At 38.4% G+C, this 25,112-nt stretch overlaps 1 protein-coding gene across 3 annotated transcripts in view; it reads right to left on the reverse strand.

Moving 5' to 3' along the window:
- The window catches only part of IQCH (IQ motif containing H), a 267,605-nt gene that overhangs the window by 122,673 nt on the left and 119,820 nt on the right, over nt 1-25,112 (reverse strand). For all 3 annotated transcript variants that reach the window (XM_074392752.1, XM_074392750.1, XM_074392751.1), the window contains 4 exons: nt 19,496-19,572; nt 16,926-16,964; nt 2,541-3,092; nt 1,770-1,836 (listed from right to left, as the gene is read on the reverse strand). In XM_074392752.1, the coding sequence (XP_074248853.1) occupies nt 1,770-1,836; nt 2,541-3,092; nt 16,926-16,964; nt 19,496-19,572 (735 nt within the window). The remainder of the gene's footprint in view (nt 1-1,769; nt 1,837-2,540; nt 3,093-16,925; nt 16,965-19,495; nt 19,573-25,112) is intronic.

A 25,112-nucleotide genomic window follows, 5' to 3' on the forward strand; every position in this document is an offset into this window, starting at 1 on the left:
GGGAACTCCCACTTAATTTATATTCCCTTTTGAAATTTTAAGATACTTTCACTCAATTTTTTTATTACCCAGTTTACATAATGATTACTTTAAAATTTTTACTTCTTCAGAGACTCCTTTGTATCAAGCTTCTCTGCAGAGCAGACTGCATGGAAATTTTTAGGAGGGTCAGAGATGGGAGTATAGGAGTAAAGAAGTATGTGTCTATCACGCCTTTGTGCTAAGCAACTTTGCAAAGTGGGGACCCTGTTTCTGGCTCTCATTTTGAATAAAACAGAGAAAGCAAAACAAAATTTCCCATATAATACCAGGTCAGGTCTACAATTAGTTGCAGAAGCAAAGGCTCTTGCATCTTATTCGAAGGACTCAAGTCAACTAATTGGGTCTGCAATTAGCCTCTTCAGTTGCAATCAATTACAAGTGCAATTTCTGCGTGCGAACTAATTTTGTGTATAAAAGCAGTCTCACCAAAACAAAAGCCTAACTTAGAAAAGAATTCAGATCTGTCTTACTTAGATCGTAAGAAGAAACAAATTTCTTTCATGAACCATGAAGAAGACCAAAACTAAAAGTCTCTGTGCAGTGCAAATATTTTCTTAACTTTCTGTAAGTACTTAGATCTAAGTATTCCAGAATCTAGAAAAGATTGCCTTGTTTTGTTACTACTGATATTTTACTAATTTTAAAATAATTATATTTATACAGTAATTTAAAAGTTTTTTCTTTTCATATTACTGTTTAAATATGTTATGTTTCTATACTACACATAAGTATACAAACTGGTTATACTCACATATGAACATGAATACACTGCAATCCAGAATTCTATTGCAATAGATCACCTAATGCATTGCTCTACGTAAAAGACTAACAAAGAGCTATATGAATGTGACATGGAGATTCAATGCGTTGTGCTGTTTGTCAAAACTCTACCAAGTTAGCTTAGGAAATGTGACCTCACCAAGGAAATTTAATACACTAGTTAGACGCAAAACAAAACAAAACAAAATAGGCAAACAAATCCCAAACATGTTGACAGCAGCTCATGTCTTAAAAAGAAACTCCAATGCAAATTTCTGAAATTCCCAACGTCATTTTGGCATACCTATTTTACCAGTGTGTTTCAGACAACAGCTTTTAAGTTCCCCAATTCATAAATGTAATTAAATAATTGCATTAGTGCTAATTAACATGAAACTGCAGATTATTTAAGCGCAAAAAACACTATTCAACTTCTTAATTATTCTTGTTCACACAGCATTTCCTTTTGCTCAGGCGCCCTAGGTGCAAATAAAGCATCCCATCTGCTCGTAATTAGAACTAAATAATTTCAGAGAATGTAGCTTATCATTTTGACTGCACATTTGATTAAAAACAGTGTACAAGCAATATCCTGGCTTATTGGCGTAACAGCAGCAATACATACAAGCCTGTGTTCTTCTATCATTAAAGAAGATCGAAGACATTATCTGTTATTTCAGGGGGAAAAATACAACTTTTTAGTTCATTTCATACAGATGAAAGCGAATTACAGCAAATCACCTCTCCACTGAATAGCAGCCCCCACATAATGACTTTATTTGCTTAATCCCCAAATTAGACGCCGTTTCGAGCGAGGGCCCTGTGTTATTACTCTCATCATGTCGAGAACATTTTCCTGCCGAGACCAATTTGAATAAAACAAGGGGCCTTCCTTGAACTCAATCAAGGAGCCATAATGTGGTGGGTAATAGAGGTTGCTGATAGATTTGCAGGCAAAAGTGTTATACCTAATGACGGGATATGGATAATAGTCCTCCTGGAGGTCCTGATGCGATTCCAGTTGGCTGCCAGATGCTAAAAATCAAGAAGAGCATTGATCAGTGACAGGAAGCTGTAGTGGATTCATCTAGCCAAACTTCAGCTGTTTTTCCACTGTACAGTTAAGCCAGGCATAAATTATATTAATTGATTTAATTACATACTTAAAACATCTTCCCCAATTAATTTAATTAGGTGGCTACATGATGCTACTGGCAGGGGAAGATTAGAGGCAGCTCACTTAATTAACAGAATATGAATGAAAAAAAGAGAAAGCAAACATAAATGAAATTGTGAGCACTAATTAAAAGGCTGTCTGCAAACTTAAATACTTTCTGACAAAGTGGTGACAGCAATGTAGACAAGACAGAATTTTTTTTTTTTTTTTCTGAGCAAATTAAAGTGCCAGAAGGTATATATAGGGAGAAAAGGTAATGTAGTTAAAACATTGATTTTCTGACAGAACTACCATATTCAAAGTGAAGGGACTTTTTTTTCTATAGAAAAATTGCAACAGATTTTGCAGGCACAAAAGCCAGATTCCTGATTAGGGCTAAAATATGATGCACAAATGTAGGTTTTGTGCATCATACGTTGAGGGGAGTGAAAGGCAAGAGAGTCTGAGGGGGGAGGGTAGTTGGAGAGAGAAAGGGAAGATAAAGAGACAACTTATTGCAATCACTCAAGCATGAAATGTTTAGAAGAAGAGTTCTGCCTTAACAGCTGGCAGCCTTGTGAACCTTGGCTCGAATGCGGAAATTCTCCAGGTGTCTCTGACGTGATTCCTTTAGTATCTTCTTTAGTCGAGTCTTATGGCAATGTAACAGCCAAGCAATGGCAATCACACCTGATGCCCACTTCTGCCGCCGATGAATGAGGAAGAATTTTCTGGCTTTGTAGCATTTCCATGTGGCTTGGATCTTTATGGCAGCCTCCGTCTCTCCATCTTGGCCCTTGTACCTTTGGCCTGGAATATTCATCAGCATTTGAACATGAGCTGGGTCCTCTAACACTGAGAGAAAGTCATATCTGGTAAGTTTATTCTTCAGCTCAAACTCTGGAAGGAGGGCCACCAAATGATTCCCTTTAATTTTGACTTCTGGTATTGCATAGTTCCTGAGAAACTTCGTGACATGTTCCAAGAGAGAAAAAATACCTCCCCAAGCTAAGTTAAAATGTTCCTTGAATGCTAAGAAGTCTGGGGCTGTATTGTCTACGACACCGTCATAAATTAAAAAGTCATAATCCCACGGTGATTTCAGGACTCTTGAAGGTGTTGTGACTTTCAAGGCCTGTGGAGTAAGAAATATATTTAAGAAGTGAAAGATACTATGATCTCCTTTAAATGAAGTTAAGACACACACTATCACATTATCATTAAGCATTCAATGGTGGGAAGATACGAATCCTAGTACTGATTTAACACACACACATTTTAATATGAAAGTCTGGCTAGCATATATTATTAAAACTCATTATCAGATGGATATCTTAGAGAGCACTCAAATCTATTAACATTTTTATAAAAGTATTATAAAATTGTACAAGGAAACTGATCATAAAAAAATTATGCAGTTAGTTTACTTTGATACAGTCACCTGACCCCTAATCTCTGTGATTTAGTTTTTACACATGCACACATGGTCTGAGAAGTGTTGCTGATACCCTGTTCATAACTTATCCACCAGTCTGAAAAACAGGGTGAAGCCTTCTTTGCAATTCTTAGGATAACTTCAAATGTGCCCATTAAAAGTTGTTTCTGACTTCATAAAAGATCATCACTTTTTAGTATTTTATAGTTCTTCTGCCACCTTCTCCTAATATCAAGAGGTCATTTTTACAAGGAACATTATGTTAACACGTTATCACCTTTGTCATTCTTAGGTTTCTCTTGAGAAGCTTTCTTTTATTCTTAAGTCTGGTGTCTTCTTAGGAACATATCTGGGGCTGTCCCCAGGTGGATTAGAATCAGAAATCTGGTAACAAAACCAAGGGAACATTTGCTTTTCATTTTGCTTTTATCTGTATGGATATTTTAAGCCATGGAAATATTTAATTTATAATTAGCAAGAGGGGTTTTCTATGAATTGGATGTTGAGCAATTTTTCTCCTCTTTACAATTTCTATGTTAAAAAATAATCAATGCTATTTAAAAAATCAAATTAGAGGTGGTTTAGATGACAATAGCAGTACATGTCACCCCCCACTTAAAAAAAAAAAGGAAAGGGAAATTTTGTCATGTCAATGTCCACTCTGTAACACTCTATTTCAATTCTCAGAACCTATTGTACTGAAAACATAGACACTCTGCCCATGATCTAAATGTTCCTAATGGCTTGGAGGGGTTGGGGGAGAGGAAGGGTACAGGTTTTCAGGCCCTGAATTCTTGTCAGTAAACCTGGTATTAATTTACTGTAATAATTGTTTCTTGCCTAGGGATATAAGGAATAGATTGTTTTCAATATGTCAGCATTCTCAGATATATAAGCCCACTGTTACCAAACTGTAGGATTATTATTACTCTTTGCATTTTGAAGTTTTTACAAAACTCAAAGAAAAAATACTCCAGCAATTTATCAACAATGATTATGCCACAGCACTGTGTTGAATATTACTATATTAGATTATTCATGTATTTTCTGTACTAAATGTTAACTGAGAGTAATTTTCAAATTCAAGGCAGAAAATTGTCTACAACTAAGCCAAGAGATGAATTTCCAATAAAAGCACAATAAGCAAATGTAAGAAAAAAAATCCTTCTAATTATTTTTCTTTTCTCTGGTCCTGGGTGGTGAAATAATTAATTAGACTGCCATCTCAAGTAAAAATGCTGAAAAACAAGCGTTAAAGTCCCTAAGTGTGAATTTTCTTTCACTTTAGAAGCAGACTTTAAACAGCAGTGAGCTTTAGTGTACTTTTGAGTTGTTATAAGGCATAAAAATGAGGGAAAAAATTCTTCTCACTAAGCTTCTAGCCTTTTCTAATCTAATCAGGGTGCCAGAAGAGAATGCAAGCTGCTTGGTAGATGAAAATAAATTCTTCCTTCTTGGATGGGCAAGAGAAAGTTGGAGAAGTAATGCCTTCTTTAGCAGCCACCAGTGCTGGCTGGAGGAGCTGCCACTCCTGGTAGAAGACAAGTGGCACATGTTCCAACAAAAATGTCCTATGGCCACGTCGCTCTGATAGTAGGAATTAGGATTCAGAGAAGAATGACAGTGCTTCATCAGTGAGAAATAGATATGCAAAAGAACCACAGATCAACATGTTTGGAGCTGGCTGGTCCTGACAGTCACGTGTGATTCAGTCAAGAGGACTCAGACTTCTACAAGAAGCAAAGCTATGAAGGAGAGATTTGCCAGAGAATCTTGTCTCCTTGGCAATATTAAAATATTTTTGAAACTTCTTATCTTCACAGAGAGTCATGTGGAATTAGGACCATCTATGAAAACAGGACCACCTTGTGAGAAGTTGAGAAAGAAGAGGACTCACGTCTCTCTCAGACAATGTCTTTCCATAGGGTGGGTCTAGGGTTTTTATGTACATCAACAAATGCATTTTAGACCTTCTGAAAGAATAGCCTTGGGTGGTGGTGGGGGCAAAATTTATCAGTGGCTGTTTTAGAACAAAGGGATTACACCTTTCTACCTTCTTGGATGATATTCCAGCAAAGACCTGTTCTCAAAGGAAACACACTCCTGGACATCAAATAGACCACTCAGGCACTGGGAAGCTATGGGTTTGGAGTCAGCTAAAGCATAACTGTAGTACATCTGTCACAGAGAATACCACACTTGGGAGCACTTTAGACTTGGAGCAAGAAAAGACATGTCTCTCAAGAGAAAGCCTTCCCAAATTAAAGCAGTGCATCAGCATTGTGAGATCCATTGAGCAGGTAAAGACAAAGCTGCTTCACGGCCTACTAGGAATAAGAGTCCTGATTAAAGGTCATGCCATGCTTCAGGTTCTGGCTCCTTCTGTTATTCTTTCTTTATTATTTATCACTGTGAACTTGTCTACTATTATTTGTTGGCTTGCTTTCTTCTTCCTTTCTTTTTCTTTTCCCCTCCCTTTTCTTTCTTCCTTCCTCCCTCCTTCCCTTCCTTCCTTCTTTTCCCTTCCTCCCTCTCTCTTTCCCTCCTTTTTTAAGACGTGCTATACTCCCAATATGATATTACTAACTTAACAGCCATTTTTTTCCTTTTTTTTTTTTTTGCAACAGAGTCTCGCTCTGTCACCCAGGCTGGGGTATAGTGGTGCGATCTTGGCTCACTACAACCTCCGCTTCCCAGGTTCAAGTGATTCTCTTGTCTCAGCCTCCTAAGTAGTTGGGATTACAGGCATGTGCCACCACACCTGGCTAATTTTTGTATCTTTAGTAGAAATAGGGTTTCACCATGTTGGTCAGGTTGGTCTCCAACTCCCGACTTTGTGATCTGCCCACCTCGGCCTCCCAAAGTGCTGGGTTTACAGGTGTGAGCCACTGTGCCTGCCCCAATTTTTTTTCCTTCTAGCTGAGATGGATCTCTGTTGAAACACTGCATTCTCACCTGGTCCTTCTTGGGTCACAACCATACTTTTGTGAGATGCCTCTATTCACTAATTGGCCTACACACAGCCCAGACCTGTGGCCTAATTATAAGCATCTTGCTCTAACTAACTAGCTGGGAAATGTTCTTCGCTTGCAAATTGTAATCACTAATTAGATAACTTTGAGAGTTTCTGGAGCATTTAGGGAAAATTCTAAATCCAAAACAAAAAACAGGAAAGCAGGATGATGATTACTTATGTTAATAAGTCCCAGATGTGAAGCAAAAAAGATAGACCCAGCGTTGCATTCTAAAATTTAGAAATACTAGCTGGGGGGCCGGGCGCGGTGGCTCAAGCCTGTAATCCCAGCACTTTGGGAGGCCGAGGCGGGTGGATCACGAGGTCAAGAGATCGAGACCATCCTGGTCAACATGGTGAAACCCCGTCTCTACTAAAAATACAAAAACAATAGCTGGGCATGGTGGCGCTTGCCTGTAATCCCAGCTACTCAGGAGGCTGAGGCAGGCGAATTGCTTGAACCCAGGAGGCGGAGGTTGCGGTGAGCCGAGATCGCGCCATTGCACTCCAGCCTGGGTAACAAGAGCGAAACTCCGTCTCAAAAAAAAAAAAAAAAAAAAAAAAGAAATACTAGCTGGGTATGGAGGCACACACCTGTAGTCCCAGCTACTTGGTAGGCTGAGGTGAGAGGATTGCTTAAGCCCAGGAATTTGAGGGTGCAGTAAGCAATGATCATGCTACTGCACTCCAGTCTGGGTGACAGAGCGAGCTCCTGTCTCTCAAATAAATAAATAAATAAAATTTAGAAATAACTACCACAGCCAGGCCTGGTGGCTCTTGCCTGTAATCCCAGCACTTCGGGAGGCCAAGGCGGGTAGATCACGAGGTCAAGAGATCGAGACCATCCTGGCCAACATGGTGAAGCCCCAGCTCTACTAAAAATACAAAAATTAGCCAGGTGTGGTGGCATGTGCCTGTGGTTCCAGCTACTCAGGAGGCTGAGGTGGAAGAATTGCTTGAACCCAAGAGGTGGAGGTTGCAGTGAGCCAAGATTGCTCCACTGCACTCTAGCCTGGCAACAGAGCAAGACTCCATCTCAAAAAAAAAAAAAAGAAAGAAAGAAAGAACGAACTACCACAAAGAAAATCACATTTCTAAGACAAATGTCTTCATGAAAAATGTTCTTTTCATTTATGTGGACAGTATACTGTATGGGTATAGCATTAAACTGGACCCATAATCAGAAACAAGCAGGATCTCATAGTGGCAAATGGCCAAGTATTTGGGATGATACCACATGGATATCACCTTCAGAGAATAATAATCATTCTGTTGCCTAGAAGGAAAGACTAAATTCCTTTTAAGACTAAAAGTCAATGTTCAGTTTCTCAAATACTCAAACATATCCATTAGTAATTAGCCCAGGCAATTGCACTGTATGAAAAAGAGTAAGTTCTTCCTGCATGTTATGGCTCTCAATAAGAGTTTAGATTCAGAATATGAATGGAACGTCCTTTAGAGATGGAGTCCTTATTCCTTCCCAAAGACCAGGGGTGCTATTTTTTTGACCCTGCTTTTAAATTTTTTTAAGGGTCCACAATATGTTGAGCTTCGTATAGAATGAAGATCAGGACCTCAGCTGTTTAGAACTTTTCAAAAGATGTATATGATATTCAGAGAGAATAGCTGACCTAATCAGGGGTCCAGAATTCAGCATAGTCACAGGCCTGAATTTTAAAGGACAAGGGAACTTGAAGGTTACTGGCTTTGCCTTTTGCTCAATAGGCTTTTATTGGCCCAGGGAAATGAGCCTTGGCCTTAAGTCTGACTAACCTGGGTTGAAATCAAAGCTTTGCCAATATCTGCTATATCCTCTTGGGCAAGTTACTACACCCTCTGAACCTAAATTTCCTTATCTGAGGTCCCCGCAGAGCTTCTGTGATGATTAAAGTAAGTGTCAAGAACCTTTAACAGTGTCTTATCCCTAGTCAATGTGGTTTTTACAATAGAGAAGGAAACTGAGGCTCAGAGAGGTTAAATCACTTGCCCAAGATCAGAAAGCTAGTTGGTGGAGCTTCTTAATTTCTAACACAGTATTTTTGCTACTATAAGACAAAATTCTGTTCCTAAACAACCCAAATCCATATATAACCAAAGGAAGGAGAATAAGTACTATAAGAAGTGTGTCTTTGCCAAGAACAGAAAACCAAACACTGCATGTTCTCACTCATAAGTGGGTGTTGAACAATGAGAACACATGGACACAGGGAGGGGAACATCACACGCTGGGGCCTGGGGGGTGGGGGGCTAGGGGAGGAATAGCAGGGGGTGCAGGAATTGGGGAGGGATAGCATTAGGAGAAATACCTAATGTAGATGATGGGGCGATGGATGCAACAAACCACCACCATGGCAACCATGGCACGTGTATACCTATGTAACAAACCTGCACAATCTGCACATGGACCCCAGAACTTAAAGTATAATAAATAAATTTTAAAAAAAAAGAAGTACATCTTTGCTACTCTTCTATTTCCTTTCATCAGCCCCTCTTCCTTCCCATTGGGCACTTTCTCTTCCACACCCTACCACATGCTGTCCCCTACCCCATACCACCAGTGCCCACAGCCTTAACTGTCTAGAACTCTCCATATAGCTCCTTACTAAGCTGTGGTCTTCTTAGCCTTCCTTTTACCACCTTCTACATCAGAGCCAACCTGGCCTTGATCTGCTGTTTTTTTCTTTTTCTTTTTAAAAAACTGAATGATAATTATTATTTTTAGAGACAGGGTCTCCCTCTGTCACCCAGATTGGAGTGCAATGGTGTGATCATAGCTCACTGTAGCCTCAAACTCTGGGTGCAAATGATCCTCCCACCTCAGCTTCGAGAGTAGCTGGGACTATCAGCACATGTCAGGATGCCCATCTAATTTTTGTATTTTTTTGCAGGGGTGAGGGGGTAGAGATAGGGGTCTCGCTATGTCGCCCAGGCTGGTTTGAACTCCTGGTCGGCCTCAAGTGATCCACCCGCCCCAGCCTCCCAAAGTCTTGGGGTTACAAGCATGAGCCACTGCCCTCAGCTCATTTTTTCTTATTTGATAGGCTGGAAAGCAATTTGTTAAACTAATTCCTATCAATGTGCTAATGAACATAAGATGGTGTGGTATATCTGAAGCAAGAAGACCTAGAATCTAGTCTATTACCCACCTTCCTCTGGGGCCTTGGGAAGCCACTTCTGTGGGGTTTCAGTTTCCATTAAGTGATCACTCAGAGCACTTCTAATTTTGAAACCCTATGCCTCTCTGACTTAATGTGTCACCCCTCCAGGGGTATTGGCTTTTTAATAAACTTCTGGAGCCAGTAGAGCCATCAAATCAAAGGCAGCTATCTCCAATGGCATCACTTTATGCACCATGAAAAAGACCTGGGGGATTTTTTTTTTCTTTTCTATTTTTTAGATAGAAAATTCTTTCTAGTAACTCTCAAATCAAAATAGATGAACGGCTGCCCACACCACCTAATGGTAAATGTCGTCATGGGGAGAAAACCCCAAAGAGTGATATTCCAGTATTCTGGGGTCTGCCAGCCAATGGCTCTCAGTTCATAATACCTAGAAACTGTCCAAGTAAGCCTTAAGTGCCAATTAAAAGTGAAAGTCAGAGTCTTTAACCTTTATAAAGAGAATAAAAGGCAAAAGCAGAACTCATTGAGCAGAGACATATAAAAGAAGCAACTTGAGTGTAAAGGCCACTCAGATCAGCAGCAATTTTCTAGGAATAATTTCTGCAATTGTTTTGAAAGGTATCTTTATTCTAATTATTCTTCCTGAACTCTGAAACACTTCCTGAGGAGAAAAATCCCTATCCTTTGATGCATTCTCATGGAATAAAAACATGTGATGGATCAAAATCTAGTTGAAGATCAAACAGAACAGAATCAAGAATCTTAAAAAAATAGATTGTCTATTTTCAGTCAAATGCAAAATTTCCTTCTAAAGACACATTTCATTTTATGGCTGCATTGATTTCATCTTTTTTGTGACCCCTTAATATTCTCTGAGAAAATGTGACATAGTTAAGAACCACTGGGGACAATTATGATGGATGGGTTGAACCTGCTGGGGATATGGACAGGAACCCCGACAGGATGGGAATCAAAAGCAGCCTGGAATCCCAGATCTCTTGACCAAAGACACATCATCATTTTCTCTACATGTACAGGGAAAAAAGCAAGCCTCAAAAAGGACTGCTATTATCACCAAAGTAAAGCCTGACATCCCAATTTTCTTGAGAAAAATGTGGGTCTAGTAAGTTCACTGATTACAGATCACTAAAGAATACTTGCAGAATTCCTAAAGAGCTCCACCTTGTCATATTCTCTGTATCTACATATGTATTCTTTTTTTTTTTTTTTTTTTTTCCTTTTTGAGACAGAGTCTTCCTCCATTGCCCGGGCTGGTGTGCAGTGGTACACTCTTGGCTCACTGCAAGCTCTACCTCCCAGGTTCAAGTGATTCTTCTGTCTTTTTAATAAACTCCCCAGTAACCAGGATTATAGGCACGTGCCACCACGCCCAGCTAATTTCTGTATTTTTAGTAGAGATGAGGTTTCACCATGTTGTCCAGGCTGGTCTTGAACTCCTGACCCTCAAGTGATCTGTCTGCCTTGACCTCCCAAAGTGCTGGGATTACAGGCATGAGCCATCATGCCTTGTCAGCTGAGGAGGATAATTTGCTCCCAGAGTTTGAGGCTGCAGTGAGCTATCATCACACCACTGCACTCCAACCTGGGTGACAGAGGGAGACCCTGTCTCTAAAAATAATAATCATTCATTTTTTAAAAAGTAGTAAAAACAATCCTTATAGTTTTTCTCAGTAACTACAAGAAAAATTCTTTTTTCTTTTTTTTTTAAAGAAGAAAGAGAGAAAGAAAGAAAAAAAGAAAAATAAAGAATGAAGGAGAGGAAGAAAGAGGAAGAGGAAGAGGAAGAGGGAGAGAGAACGGGGGTGTTGCTTTATTGCCCGGGCTAGAATGCAGTCTAAAGATGGGTATGCCGATAATTGTGCTTAATAATAGAGACATAAAAAAAAAATGAGGGAAGAAAATAACTAACAAGCAGCCAACCAATATTTCATTTAAACCTGTAAACAGGTGTGATGTGGTACTGATAAGAGTGTATATTTTGTGTATTTAAAGTGGAGAGTTCCATAAATGTTAATTAAGTCTACTTGTTCCAGATATGAATTTAAGTCCTGGATATCGTTGTTAACTTTCTGTCTCATTGATCTAATATTGATGTTGAAGTCTCCCACTATTATTGTGTGGGAGTCTAAGTCTCTTTATAAGCCTTATATATCTGGGTATTCCTGCATTTGGTGCGTATATATTTAGGATCTTTAGCTCTTCTTGTTACACTGATCCTTTTATCATTATGTAATATCCTTCTTTGCTTCTTTTGATCTTTGTTGCTTTAAAGTCTATTTTATCAGCAAAAATTGCAACTCCTGCTTTCTATTTATTTATTTATCTTTGCTCTCCATTCGGTTGGTAAATCTTAAAAAAAATTCTTTTGCAAGATTTTCAAAAAAAGTGTTCTGTAAATAAAACTGTATAATTTCAATTCATTTTGAAAGTTTAATGCTGAAAATGCAGAGATGAGGATGGCAATTTCTAATGAACTAGAGAAAATAGTTACTGTTTTTAAAAGATTCTACATGCAAATCAAAACCACAATGAGATACCATCTCACACCAGTCGGAATGACTATTATAAAAAGGTCAAAAAATAACAGATGCTGGTGAGGTTACAGAGAAAAGGAAATGCTTATACACTGCCAGTAGGAATGTAAATTAGTTCAGCCATTGTGGAAAGCAGTGACTTCTCAAAGAACTTAAAACAGAATTACCATTTGACCCAGCAATCCATTAGGTATATACCCAAAAGACTATAAATCATTCTACCATAAAGACACATGGATGTGTTATGTTCATTGCAGCACTATTCACAATAACAAAGACATGGAATCAACCTAAATGACCATCAACAGTAGACTGGATAAAGACAGTGTGGTACATATATACCATGGAATACTATGCAGCCATGAAAAGAAAGAAGTCATGTTATTTGAAGCAACATAGATGGAGCTGGAGCCTATTATCATAAGCAAATTAACACAGGAACAGAAAACCAAATACTACATGGTGTCGCTTATAAGTGGGAGCTAAACATTGAATACACATGAACACAAAGAAGGGAATAGACACAGGGGCCTACTTAAGGGTGGAGGGTGGGAAGAGGACAAGGATCCCAAAACTACCTATTGGGTACTATGCTTATTACCTGAGTGATGAAATAATGTTTGACCAAATCCTCATGATACACAACTTATTAATACCTATATAACAAACCTGCACATGTACCTCTGAGCCTAAAAGTTAAAAATATATAAATTAGGACGGGCATGATGGCTCACGTCTGTAATCCCTGCAATTTGGGAGGCTGTGGTGGGCAGATCATTTGAGGTTAGGAGTTCCACACCAGCCTGACCAACATGGTGAAACCCTGTCTCTACTAAAAATACAAACAAACAAACAAACAAAAAAATTAGCCAGATATGGTGGTGGGTGCCTATAGTCCTAGTTACTTGGGAGGCTGACACAGGAGACTTGCTTGAACTCGGGAAGCGGAGGCTGCAGTGAGCCAAGGTCACATCACTGCACTCCAGCCTGGGTGACAGTGTGAGACTCTGTCTAGAAAAAAAAAAAAAAAAAATTAAAACATTAAGATTTGGGTTTTTTAAAAAAGATTCCACAGGGTTGGGTTTTTTTTTTTGTTTGGATTTTTCTTTTCTTCCTTTAAGATGGTAAATTAAATGAAGTTTTATGAGAGAAAATGAGTCTAAAAGAGAAAAAGTGGCTTTGGACTTGCTTTGAATCTCATTTTGTATCTCCAGGTTGCAGAGCTCTAATTCTTGTCAAAATAAGACCTGCTCTTTCTCCAACCCTTTAGAGCAAGGCAAAAAAAATTATTTTTTTTAAATTGTGCTGGGAGCAAAGTCAACCAGGGAGGCACCCTGTGCCCTTTAAGAAGTAGGCTTATTCCCCCCACCAGATATGACATGTTAAAGCCAAAACTGCTGCTGGATATCATCTAGTGGTTTTCAAAGTACACATTTTAAATCCTGAAACACTTTGTTCAAATACCATATAGTCTGATGATAAAAAGGTAAAATAGAAAACCCAGGTGTTGTGGATATAGGGGCGTAGAGCCCCAAATTACTAGTAGCTTTTGCTTCTCTTCTTCCTCTGGGGCTGTGGGGTGAGGATTTAGGGGATATGGAAGCCCCTTAAAAATACTGATTTGATCCAATCTCCTTTTTATACAGATAGGAGGAAATGAGAGCAGACAGGGGCAGTGATATGTTTAATGTCACACATACTGCCTGATTAAAATAGTTCAGCTGACTCACCCATAAAATAATTACAGTTTTCTATTGAGAGGATCAGAAGTATATGTTGGGAAAATACTAAAGAAAAAGCAATAGAAAAGAATGAATAAGAGAAGTGAGACCCCACATTTGAGATTGCAATGTAATCACCCAAATCTATTCTTTTTTTTTTTTGAGACGGAGTTTCGCTCTTGTCACCCAGGCTGGAGTGCAATGGCGCAATCTCGGCTCACCGTAACCTCCGCCTCCTGGGTTCAGGCAATTCTCTTGTCTCAGCCTCCTGAGTAGCTGGGATTACAGGCACGCACCACCAAGCCCAGCGAATTTTTTTTTGTATTTTTAGTAGAGATGGGGTTTCACTATGTTGACCAGGATGGTCTCGATCTCTTGATCTCGTGATCCACCCGCCTCGGCCTCCCAAAGTGCTGGGATTACAGGCGTGAGCCACCGTGCCCGGCCCCAAACCTATTCTTTCTACACCAAAATAAACTTTACAACAGAGGGATGGCTTAGGAAACAGGATTTTCTTTTATATTTTTCTTCAATTGGGTATTTTTTTTAATTTGGAGATATTTTGGAAAAGTTTTGAATATATAGAAAGGTATAGAGTATAATATACAAAACTACTATGGACACATTTTTGTTTGATTTTTCATCATCTTTGCTCTATGTGTCTGTGTGTGTGTGCATGCATGCACGTGTGTGTATGTGTGTGGTGTGTGTGTATATGTGTGTATGTTATACATATATATATATATATATATATATATATATATATATATATATATAAAGTTAAAGTCCTTTCTGTATTTCTTTTCAATTTCTTTTCTCTTTCTGTTCCTAGAAGAAAACACACTCATGAATTTGGTCTGTACTCCTATAGTGCAATAAATATATTTGTTTGTTTGCTTGTCTTATCCATAAAATAGATTTTTATTATCAAAATATTAATTAAAATTAAGCGAATCTTTGCATAGTTTTTATACCTGCCTTAAGATAATAAAAAGATTTATTTGCTGACAGGCCATTTTAACAACCTCAAACCTTTGAACTAGATTCTTAAAAATAAAGATGCCTCAGATTTATTGAAATAACAATTACAAACTCTACTATCATTTTTTATTTTATTCTTTGGATCTTGTGCAAAGCCTGACTGACTTAAGCTTATTCAACTTCTTAAACTGGATTTGGTTAGCTGAGCCATAAGATAGAAAAGGCTGTTAAAGTCAGAGCTGATGAAAGCAGACACAACAGCAAAGGTGATAACTGCTGTCTGAATTGAAGGAAATAGTAAAAGACATGGAAATGGATTACCTGTATACATGATATTAAATAGAGAAAATATTAGGTAGGCAGAAATGTAATATATTTTAGAAATGTAATAAATTTAATATGTTTCCATAAAAAATGATTGAGATTTATAAAAATTTCTAATACTTGGGGGCTTTGGTAGTTACATAGTCCAATTTTGTATGCTGGTTCTATTATTTACTAATTGGATGACTAATTGAATGATAATAGTGCCTATTGCACAGAAATCCTGTGAAAACTAAGAGATAATCCACTTAAGACATTAGGAATATAGCTTGGCAAAGAGTAAGCACTCAGTGCATGTTAGATGTGAGTAGCAGTAGCAGCAGCAACAGCAGCAGTAGTAACAGGAGCAGTAGTAGCACTATTTGAAAAACCGACCCATGTGGAAGCGTTCATAACCTGGAACTTGCAGACAGCACAAACTCCAGAGCCTCACTCTGTCAGCTGGATCCTTTGTACCCTTTTACCAACTGAGTGGGCCTGGGGACAATAGCAGCACATAGGTTCTGCCTGCTATGAGGGTTCAGGGAGTATGAAAGGTACTCAGTGCCATGCATGCAGGACATGCTCAGTCAACATTAGCAGTTACAAACATTCTAGATAAATAATGCCTTAGTGTTTGTAAACACATCCTATTTTTAACATGCAGAATCAGGCTCACAATTTTCTCATAGTAAGATGTCAAGGAAAGCAAAAGGAGGGATCTAACTGTATTAATTAGTTTACCTAGGAGCAATCTGTCTAGGTACAGAGGGACTGTATGAAATCACTGATGTAAATACAGCCCTATGCAGGCACAGCTCTGCAGGCATAAAATGTGACCCAAAAGGTGGGCTGTTTTTCCTCGAAAGCAGATGGCTAAGATTCCTCTGAAATTCTTACTGAAAAGAAGATCATTAAAATAAAAAAAAAAAAGAATGGGGAGGAAGGCAGCAAATCACACTGCCACGTGTGTACCTATGCAACAATCTTTCATGTTCTTCACATGTACCCCAAAACGTAAAATGCAATAAAATAAATTAAAAAAAAAAAAGATCACCAAGAAAGGGAGGCCTATAAGATGCTCTTAAGAATGGATCAATGAGTTATGATAACAAGTAGTTTATGGTTCCAAAACACTTTCAGACACATTAACCCATCTGATCCTTGCAGCAACCCTATGTGAAAAAACGTATTATCCTCATTTGTCAGAGATAAGTAAAGTGACTTGCTCAAAGGAGAATCCAGTGTATTCCTACTTCAAGTTCAGGACTTTTATTACTCATGTACGGTCTTGTGGAATGTTCCTTGCTGGCATATACTTGCCATATTGTGGGGGCTATTTCATTTTTCTGATGTTTTTGTTACCTTAGTTGTTAGGATCAGCTTAACTCTAAATCCTATACCCTTACTATAGCGTACATGCAGTATGTTGCATGTGTGTGCATCATATATGCATGCACGTATACAAGCACATGCTGGGGGAAACTGCATTTATTTTTCACATTTTATTTCTTTTGAAGTGTACTTTTAAAAGATGAAAATCTTTGGCTGAGGTGGAAGATTGATATGATTCAGCCAAATTTTAAGGATGCTAAGTCATTTGGACTGAAGCCTGAGAAGTAATTCAGTCCCAAAAGAAGGTAAAAAAGGGTTTTCACTTTAAATGAACCATTTTTTTTTCCCCTGAAACCATGATCTCATTTCTTTTATAAAGGAAGCAGGAACTTTTGTTGCCATCTCCAGCTGTCAAGCAGTCACCCATACTTTTGCCCGGCAGCAAAAGGAAGGGACATCAGGTGATAGACCCCAAATTTCAACTAGTCACACAAATTACAGACCTTCCTGTCATGATGTCCTCTTGACCTTCTGCTTTTCCCCTTCAATGAAGAATGAGACACAGTTTAAATCAAAACGGCTCTCATGGGCAATTTTACAAAACAAATAGAAGGCTCGGAGCCTCACCCCCTTCCCCCCTTTCCCCACTGGACCAGCCTGTTCTCTCTTTCCACACCAAGTAAATATTTACAAAAACAACTATAATCAGATGCCAAGTCCCACTTCTCGGGGACACTAGTGTGGCACCACACTGCCTTGTGGTCGAGTCTGATCAAAGGTCTGTACTGGCTCTATCATGAGGCTTGGCATAATGAAGTCCTTCTCTTAGTCTTTTAACTGCCATGCCCAGGACACTTCCCACAAAATATATGAATAATTACATTTACCATTGAAGAGTCAGTTTAGAAATGCTGTACTAATCTGGGACCACAGGAAAAAGCCATTAAATATTACTGCTTCCAGCAGCTGGAAAAGCTTTGTGAAAGCAACAGAGGAAATTAAAACCAGGGATCATTAGCATTCAGAAAATATGTCATTATTTAAAACTTTTTTTTTTTTGAGGAAAACCACTTACTGGCTAAAACCTAGTCATAATATTTGTATTACCTGTAGATCTGTTATCTATAAAACTGTGGGACCTGAGCGCTCCAACAGGGTGAGAATGAAAACAGGTGCCTCTGTCTGTTTCTATTATGCACATTAGCCCATGGCCTTCTCACAGCCTGTTAAACAGCTGAATTTGAAACAATAATGGTGCAGGCCAAACACTTGCCTGAAGGCCTGTCTGTCTGGGGATTTGGTCATTTACATTGATTTTCTTTACCGGCATTTTTCATGAAACACAAATATTTGCCATGGCAACTGGGGTGTCACATGACATGCTGCTACGTAAATAGCCTGGAAATCTCTTAAGGGGACACAGCCCACCAGTGCCGAAAATACAGTGAGACCTCTTGATGATTTCAGTATTGAAAGATGAAGGTCTGGGAAGAACAGATAGCAGTCTACTATGAAGAGGCAGTGGGATTAATTTCTCTTGCGTCACTCTTCAGTTTCTTTTTCTTTCTTTTCTTACGAGAACAGCTGAAAACATGACTATATACAGTAAGCCAGAAAAAGACAGTGCCAGCTGTCTCCTTTCTGTGGTGAAAAGTTTCAAAGAACAGAAGTCTGTCTGCAGTCCATAAACATAAGAAAGCAAGGTAGAAAAGTCCAGCACATTTAAACTGGGGGAATCTCCACAAGGATGAATTAGGCTGTTCTGTGACGAGCTAACGTTAATGAACACAGAATTCAGCCCAGCATTGTGGCTCATGCCTATAATCCCAGCATTTTGGGAGGCCGAGGCAGGTGGATCACTTGAGGCCAGGAGTTTGATACCAGCCTGGCCAACATAATGAAACCCTGTCTTTACTAAAAACACAAAAAATTAGCTAGGAGTGGTGGTGCATTCCTGTAATCCCAGCTACTTGGGAGGCTGAAGCATGAGTTTAAAAAAAAAAAAAAAAAAAAGGCTGAGCATGGTGGCTCATGCCTGTAATCCTAGCACTTTGGGAGGCAGAGGCAAGTGGGTCACCTGAGTTCAGGAGTTTAAGACCAGCCTGGCCAAAGTGGTGAAACCCTGTCTCCACTAAAAATACAAAAATTAGCTGGGCATGGTGGTAGGCACCTGTAATCCCAGCTACTTGGGAGGCTGAGGCATGAGAATCACTTGAACCCAGAAGGCAGAGGTTGCAGTGAGCCAACATTGCACCACGGCACTCCAGCCTGTGCGACAGGGTTAGTGAGACTCTGTCTCAAAATAATAATAATAATAATATAATACAGATTTCTTTCCCCTGCTTCATTAAGATATTCTGTATTAGGCCGGACGCAGTGGCTCAAGCCTGTAATCCCAGCACTTTGGGAGGCCGAGGCGGGTGGATCACGAGGTCAAGAGATCGAGACCATCCTGATCAACGTGGTGAAACCCCGTCTCTACTAAAAATACAAAAAATTAGCTGGGCATGGTGGCACGTGCCTGTAGTCCCAGCTACTCAGGAGGCTGAGGCAGGAGAATTGCCTGAACCCAGGAGGTGGAGGTTGCGGTGAGCCGAGATCGTGCCATTGCACTCCAGCCTGGGTAACAAGAGCGAAACTCTGTCTCAAAAAAAAAAAGATATTCTGTGTTTGGAGACCTTGCCTTTCTAGCCTGTGTGTAGAGACAAATGAAAAACAGTAGAACCTTACAATAAGACATCCTATACCACACAAATTTGGATACAAAGCAATAGCTACTGTATCCCGGATTCCTGGACTCCTGACCAGTTAGTATTAGAGGCTGACCCAGTCATTTAATTAATCTTGCAATGATGCAACATGATTGAAAATTTTAGACCCCATTGATAACATCATGCTAGAGTTGACTTGTACAGTTCCCCTTTTGAAAGTCAAATGTATACTAGCAGCAGCTGAAATAGCACTTATTTTTATGTTGAAGGTACAACTCAATAACGTGTAAATCACCAAAACTCTCACAGATAATGTTGTAAATAAGAACATTTTTTTTTTCTGTAGTGAGGAATATAAATACCTTTGAACTCTGTTTCTTGGGAAAGAACTTCACTTCTGCTGGAGATGGCAGTGGTTCCTGAGGTATGGTGAAAGAGACTGTGGATGAAGATGGTACATGTTACTTTTTCCAGAAGAAGAGGCTGAGTCAGTGGTTGGATGCTATTGCATTTGCACCTTGAAAGTCAAATGACTGTCATCCACTGTACATTCACTACCTTTCTTTCTGTATTCATTCATTCAATGAAATGGCTATGACCACTGACTTCAAAAGGAAGCCAACAGCATGGGAGGGCAATGGTTCTAGCAGAATACAAGGTCACCCCACCTTATGCAAACTGCTGAGATGAAAAGGCAAATTTTAAAAGCAGGCAAATTAGAGAGTAATATCTGTCTTATAAAATGCTTTGTAAGATTTCTCTAAATAGCCAGATTCCCAGGTTCATGTAAAAGGTGATTTAATATAGCTACATATGGACTATTCTACTGTATTAAAAAAAATTCTAAAAAATTTGAATGACTTAGGGAAATGATACAAGTGAAAAGCACCATAAAGATTATTTTTGAAATTAATTAAACCTATAAGCAACAACTTTTAGAGAATACACCTAGTCCATGGTTAGAGAAGAATGGACCCACATGCTAGACAATGCTTTCTCAGTCACATCTCTCCTATTGCCTGGCAGCAAAGCTGACTGCCCTTTACCAAAAACCCAAGTCTGACATTCTCCGGAGAGAAAAATCTATATACTACTCTTTCCAAGAAAGAGAACAAATAATTTATTTAAATATTTTAATTGAATAAAAGAGGTGAGGCTTCTTTCAGCTCAATTCCTTCAGCTCCAAACCCCTTTTCTGTCAGTTTTCTATAACAACAATCTTAGAAGGAACTGACAGATATTGATCAAAAACAGCACACTAGTAAAGGATATCAATATACAATTTAGAATCTCACTTTGAGGACTTGGTTCTCTTAGATTGCCTCAACTGAGTTGCAAGGAGTATCTTCAGCTATCTTTTAAAAAGTAGGAAAAATTGCAGAGACTTTTCAGTGAAACTCAACTTCACAAAAGGGATTTCTTTGTTGCATTTGATCAACCCATATTTACACCTCTCCAGTTTTCCCAGCTTCCAGCAAGCTTCCCTGCGACTTGTCGTCCTCACTCTCCCCTGGCCAGTAGTGTATGAAGACCCCATTTTAAGGCTACAGTTTTTGCCTTACGTCTATGCTCTCCTTCCCTGGTGTCCAATTTGGAGTTTGCTCTCCCACTTTTGCAGGTAAGTCCACATCCTGTGTCCAGCCTGCTTTGAATCCACAGATTCACCAGTAAAATGTGTTATTCCCATTGTCTGCAGACTCAGTACAATTTTTGTTTGACTTTCAGGTTCTTGCAGGCAAGTGAGATTTATGGCTTAATTCCCATGTTCAAATAAAATAGCAGCTGAGAAATTTTCAAGTGGGCATAAGTTTTAAGGGATATTAGTAAAATTTTAACACAATTTGGCAGGATAAAGTTCTCAAGGATAAGTAATTTCACGTGTCTAATCCACAGTTAATGATATCAGTAAAAATTTTCTTAGTTCTCTGCAGAAATGCTATCACTAAATTATCACTTCACGTAGCCTTGGATTTTACGAGACACATGCATTTGAAGAATTTGTCTGCATGTTTGCAAAACTGTATCCTAGGGCACTGCCTATTTTGCTACTCGATTTCCCTGCTGGAAAAATCTGTTTGGTAAATTTTTCCAGAATTAATATCACAGGAAAAAATCCTTGTCTTTCTGGACAAACTTGTATGCTTCTGTGGTAGTTATTACTAATTTTAGAGTCCCAATTTTTTCAGAGTGACAATACATCCAGCTCCTAGCATTTCAGATTAGAAGAAAATTTTATTTAAAAAGAACATACAGTTAAATTTTAACTGAAGATAAACAATAAATAAGTTTTTATTATGTCTCAAATATTAAATATATTTATTATCCACCAAAGAAGAACAGAATTTCCATGAATGGATTAGACTAGCATAACATTATTCTAAGTATTATTTAGTATGTTTGTAATCTAACATCTATGCAGGGATAGCTCTAACCCTATCCCTGGGACATTGACTTTCCCAGCCTTTCTTGAGGCTCAGTAAGCAGTGAGATGTAAGGTAAAGTCTACCCCAAGGCTTCTGGGAAGAGACTGACACTGTATGTGGAGGGCCCAGAGCTGCAGAAGCCATCTTATGGCCATGAGGTGGCAAGCATGAGGATGAAATCAAACATACCAAAGAGAGTGAAGAAGAAAGAACACCATGACAACTCTGCTTATCAGTGCCACCTTCCCTAGGCTCCTCACTTCCCAATTTCTTGGGTATGAGACAAACTCCTCATTGTTTAGGCCACTGGTAGTTTTCTGATATATGCATTCCTGACTGGTACTACCTGTTCCCTTATCTTCCTCCTTCCCTCTTCTCTTCCTTTCATACTTTGTCTTGTTGCATGTGCTAGGACCTCAGTACAAACATGGTGGTAACAATGATCGTCCTTGACTTGTCTCTGCTTTTAATGGAGAAATAGAAAAGGAATGCTTCAAAAGTTTCCCTACCAAGAGCATTTTTTGCTCTACGGTTCTGGTTGGTAGCAATAATCGGGATCAGAAAATTATCTTCTATTCTACTCCATCCAGAGGATTTTCCCTTATCATTAATGTTGAATAGCATTAAATGATTTTTTTCTTTTGGCATATATTGAGATAATCATGAGGTTTTTCTTTTTAAATGTATTAATACAGTGAATTATATTGTTAGACTTTTCCAACGCTGAACTTTCCTTATGTTTTTCCTTGATTACAATGAACATTTAAAAAATGCTAATATTTATTTAGAATCTTTGCCTCTATGTTCCTAAATAAGATTGATCTCTATATATTTTTTCTTGTACTGTGCTTTTTCAATTTTGGTAGCAAAGTTATAATGCTCCACAAAATAAGTTGATAAGCTTTTCCTCTTTTTTCCCCCTATGGAATAGTATAAAAAGAATTAACTGACCCTGTAAAGTTGCCAATAAAAGGCCTGAGGCCTTCTCCCCTCTGGCATATTACAGTATGTGAGTGTGTGTATGTGTCTGTGTGTTTAAAAGACAGAGCTATTTCTGACTACCAATTCAAATTATCTAATAATATTGTTTTAAGTTTGTTATTTTTTTTCCTCAAGTTATTTTTGGTAGTTTACATTTTTCTAGGAAATTTTCACTTCATATATTAAAACATATTGGCATAAAGTTACCATGCTATGATTTTAAAAAACTTCTACTGTATCTATAGTCAACTTTTTTCATTTTAATATTATGAACTTGTGCCTCCTATTTTCCTTTATCATTATTGTCAGATATCTGCCTGTTTTATGTTCTTTTAAAGAAGCCAATTTTTGACTGGCACAGTGGCTCATACCTGTAATCCCAGCATTTTGGGAAGCCAAGGTGGGTGGATCACCTGAGCTCAGGAGTTCAAGGCCACCCTGGGCAACATGGTGAAACCTTGTTTCTACTAAAATACAAAAAATTAGCTGGCTGTGGTGGCATGTGCCTGTAGTCCCAGCTACTCGAAAGGCTGAGGCATGAGAATCTCTTGAGCCCTAGAGGCAGAGATTGCAATGAGCTAAAATTGCACCACTGCAATCCAGCTCGGGTGACAGTGAGACCCCGCCTCAAAAAAAAAAAAAAAAAAAAGCCAATTTAAAAAATTAAAAAGCCCATTTTTAATTCTTTTGGGATATTTTTGTTTTTATTTTCTTACTGTCTGCTTTATTTGCATTATTTCTTTTTTTTTTTCTAGTTTATTGCCTTTCTTCTTCTGTCTTCTTGCATTTAATTAGGCTTAGGTCATTTATTATCAATTGTTCTTGTTTTCTATTAAATGTATATAAATAACAGATGAGATTGTCCAGAAGTGATGAAAGACATCGGTCTACAGATTAAAGAATCCTAATAAATGCAAAGCAGGATAAATAAAAAGACCTATATATCAAGATGCATCACAATTAACCTATAGACCACAAAACATAAAAAGAACTTATATGCAGCTAGAGAGGAAACAAAAGACAAATTTTTTTCCTCCACAATTTTAGCTACTATTTACCACTCCTCAATGGTCCACAGGCTCTTCAATAGCAGATATAGTTGCCAGAAAACAATGAAATAATATATTGACTATGCTGATAAGGTAACTTTCAAAAGTAAGGACATAAACACATTTTGAGGCAAATAAAAGTTGAAAGAGCTCACCACCAGCAGAAACAGAGTTGCACTAGTGGAAATTTAATGAATAAAATTTAGGCAGAAGCAAATGAATACAGTATTGAAAGTCTGAGATGCAAGAAGGAATGAAGAGCAAAGACAGTGATAAATCTATTGGCTAATATAACAAATATTGATTACATAAAAAACATTAACAATAACGTCTTGTGGGGTTTTTTTAAAAGACACAACTAAAATACAAAACAAATGGAGTCTACATCATGAGGAAGTTGGAGTTAAAATGTTCTAAAGTTTGTTTGTTTGTTTGTTTTTGAGATATAGTCTCACTCTGTTGCCAGGCTGGAGTGCACTTGTGCGATCTCAGCTCATTGCAACCTCTGCCTTCTGGGTTCAAGGAATTCTCCTGCTTCAGCCTCCCAAGTAGCTGGGACTACAGGCGCATGCCACCACACCCATATAATTTTTTTTAATTTTTAGTAGAGATGGGGTTTCATCATGTTGGCCAGGATGGTCTCAATCTCCTGACCTTGTGATCCACCTGCCTCAGCCTCCCAGGGTACTAGGATTACAGGCATAAGCCACCATGCCTGGCCAAAATGTTCTAAGGTTTTTACATTGTTAAAGGGAGAAGATTTCAAACAATGCATGTTCTCACTCGTAGGTGGGTGTTGAACAATGAAAACATATGGACACAGGGAGGGGAACATCACACACTGGGGTCTGTTGGGGGAATAAGGGAGGGACAGTGGGGGGATAGGGAGGTTGGGGAGGGATAACATGGGGAGAAATGCCAGATATAGGTGATGGAGGGGGGATGGAGGCAGCAAAGCACATTGCTATGTATGCACCTATGCAACAATCCTGCATGTCTGCACATGTATCCCAGAACTTGAAGTGCAATTATACATACATATATATATATATGGAGAAGAACAGATATTTATTAATTTTAGACTTTGATAAGTAATATATGCATGTGAAAATAACAAGCTAATCACAATACAAATATAAAAGGAATGTATCAATTCCAAAAGAACAGAGGAATAAAAGTATAATGAGAAAAAAAATCTATTCAAAAGAAGAAAATAAAGGAAAGAAAATGAAATAGCAACAAAACAGGGCAGAGCACAAACAGAAACAGACTAGATGGAAGCAATATATCAAAATATATTAGTAATTAGAGTAATTGTAAATGCAGTAAGTGCTAAATGGATAATGATGGTCAGAATCAGTTTTTAAAATTCAGCTATATACTATTTATAAAAGACAGACTTAAAACATATGGCTACAGAAAGATTAAAAGTAAAAAAAAATGAGAAAAGATATACTAGGCAAACAATAACCAAAAAGAAGCTGATGTGGCTGTATTAACAGACAAAATGCTATTTATGCTAAAAA

This window comes from Saimiri boliviensis, chromosome 2, assembly GCF_048565385.1.
Source record: "Saimiri boliviensis isolate mSaiBol1 chromosome 2, mSaiBol1.pri, whole genome shotgun sequence".
In the NCBI taxonomy this organism is placed as follows: Eukaryota; Metazoa; Chordata; class Mammalia; order Primates; family Cebidae; genus Saimiri; species Saimiri boliviensis.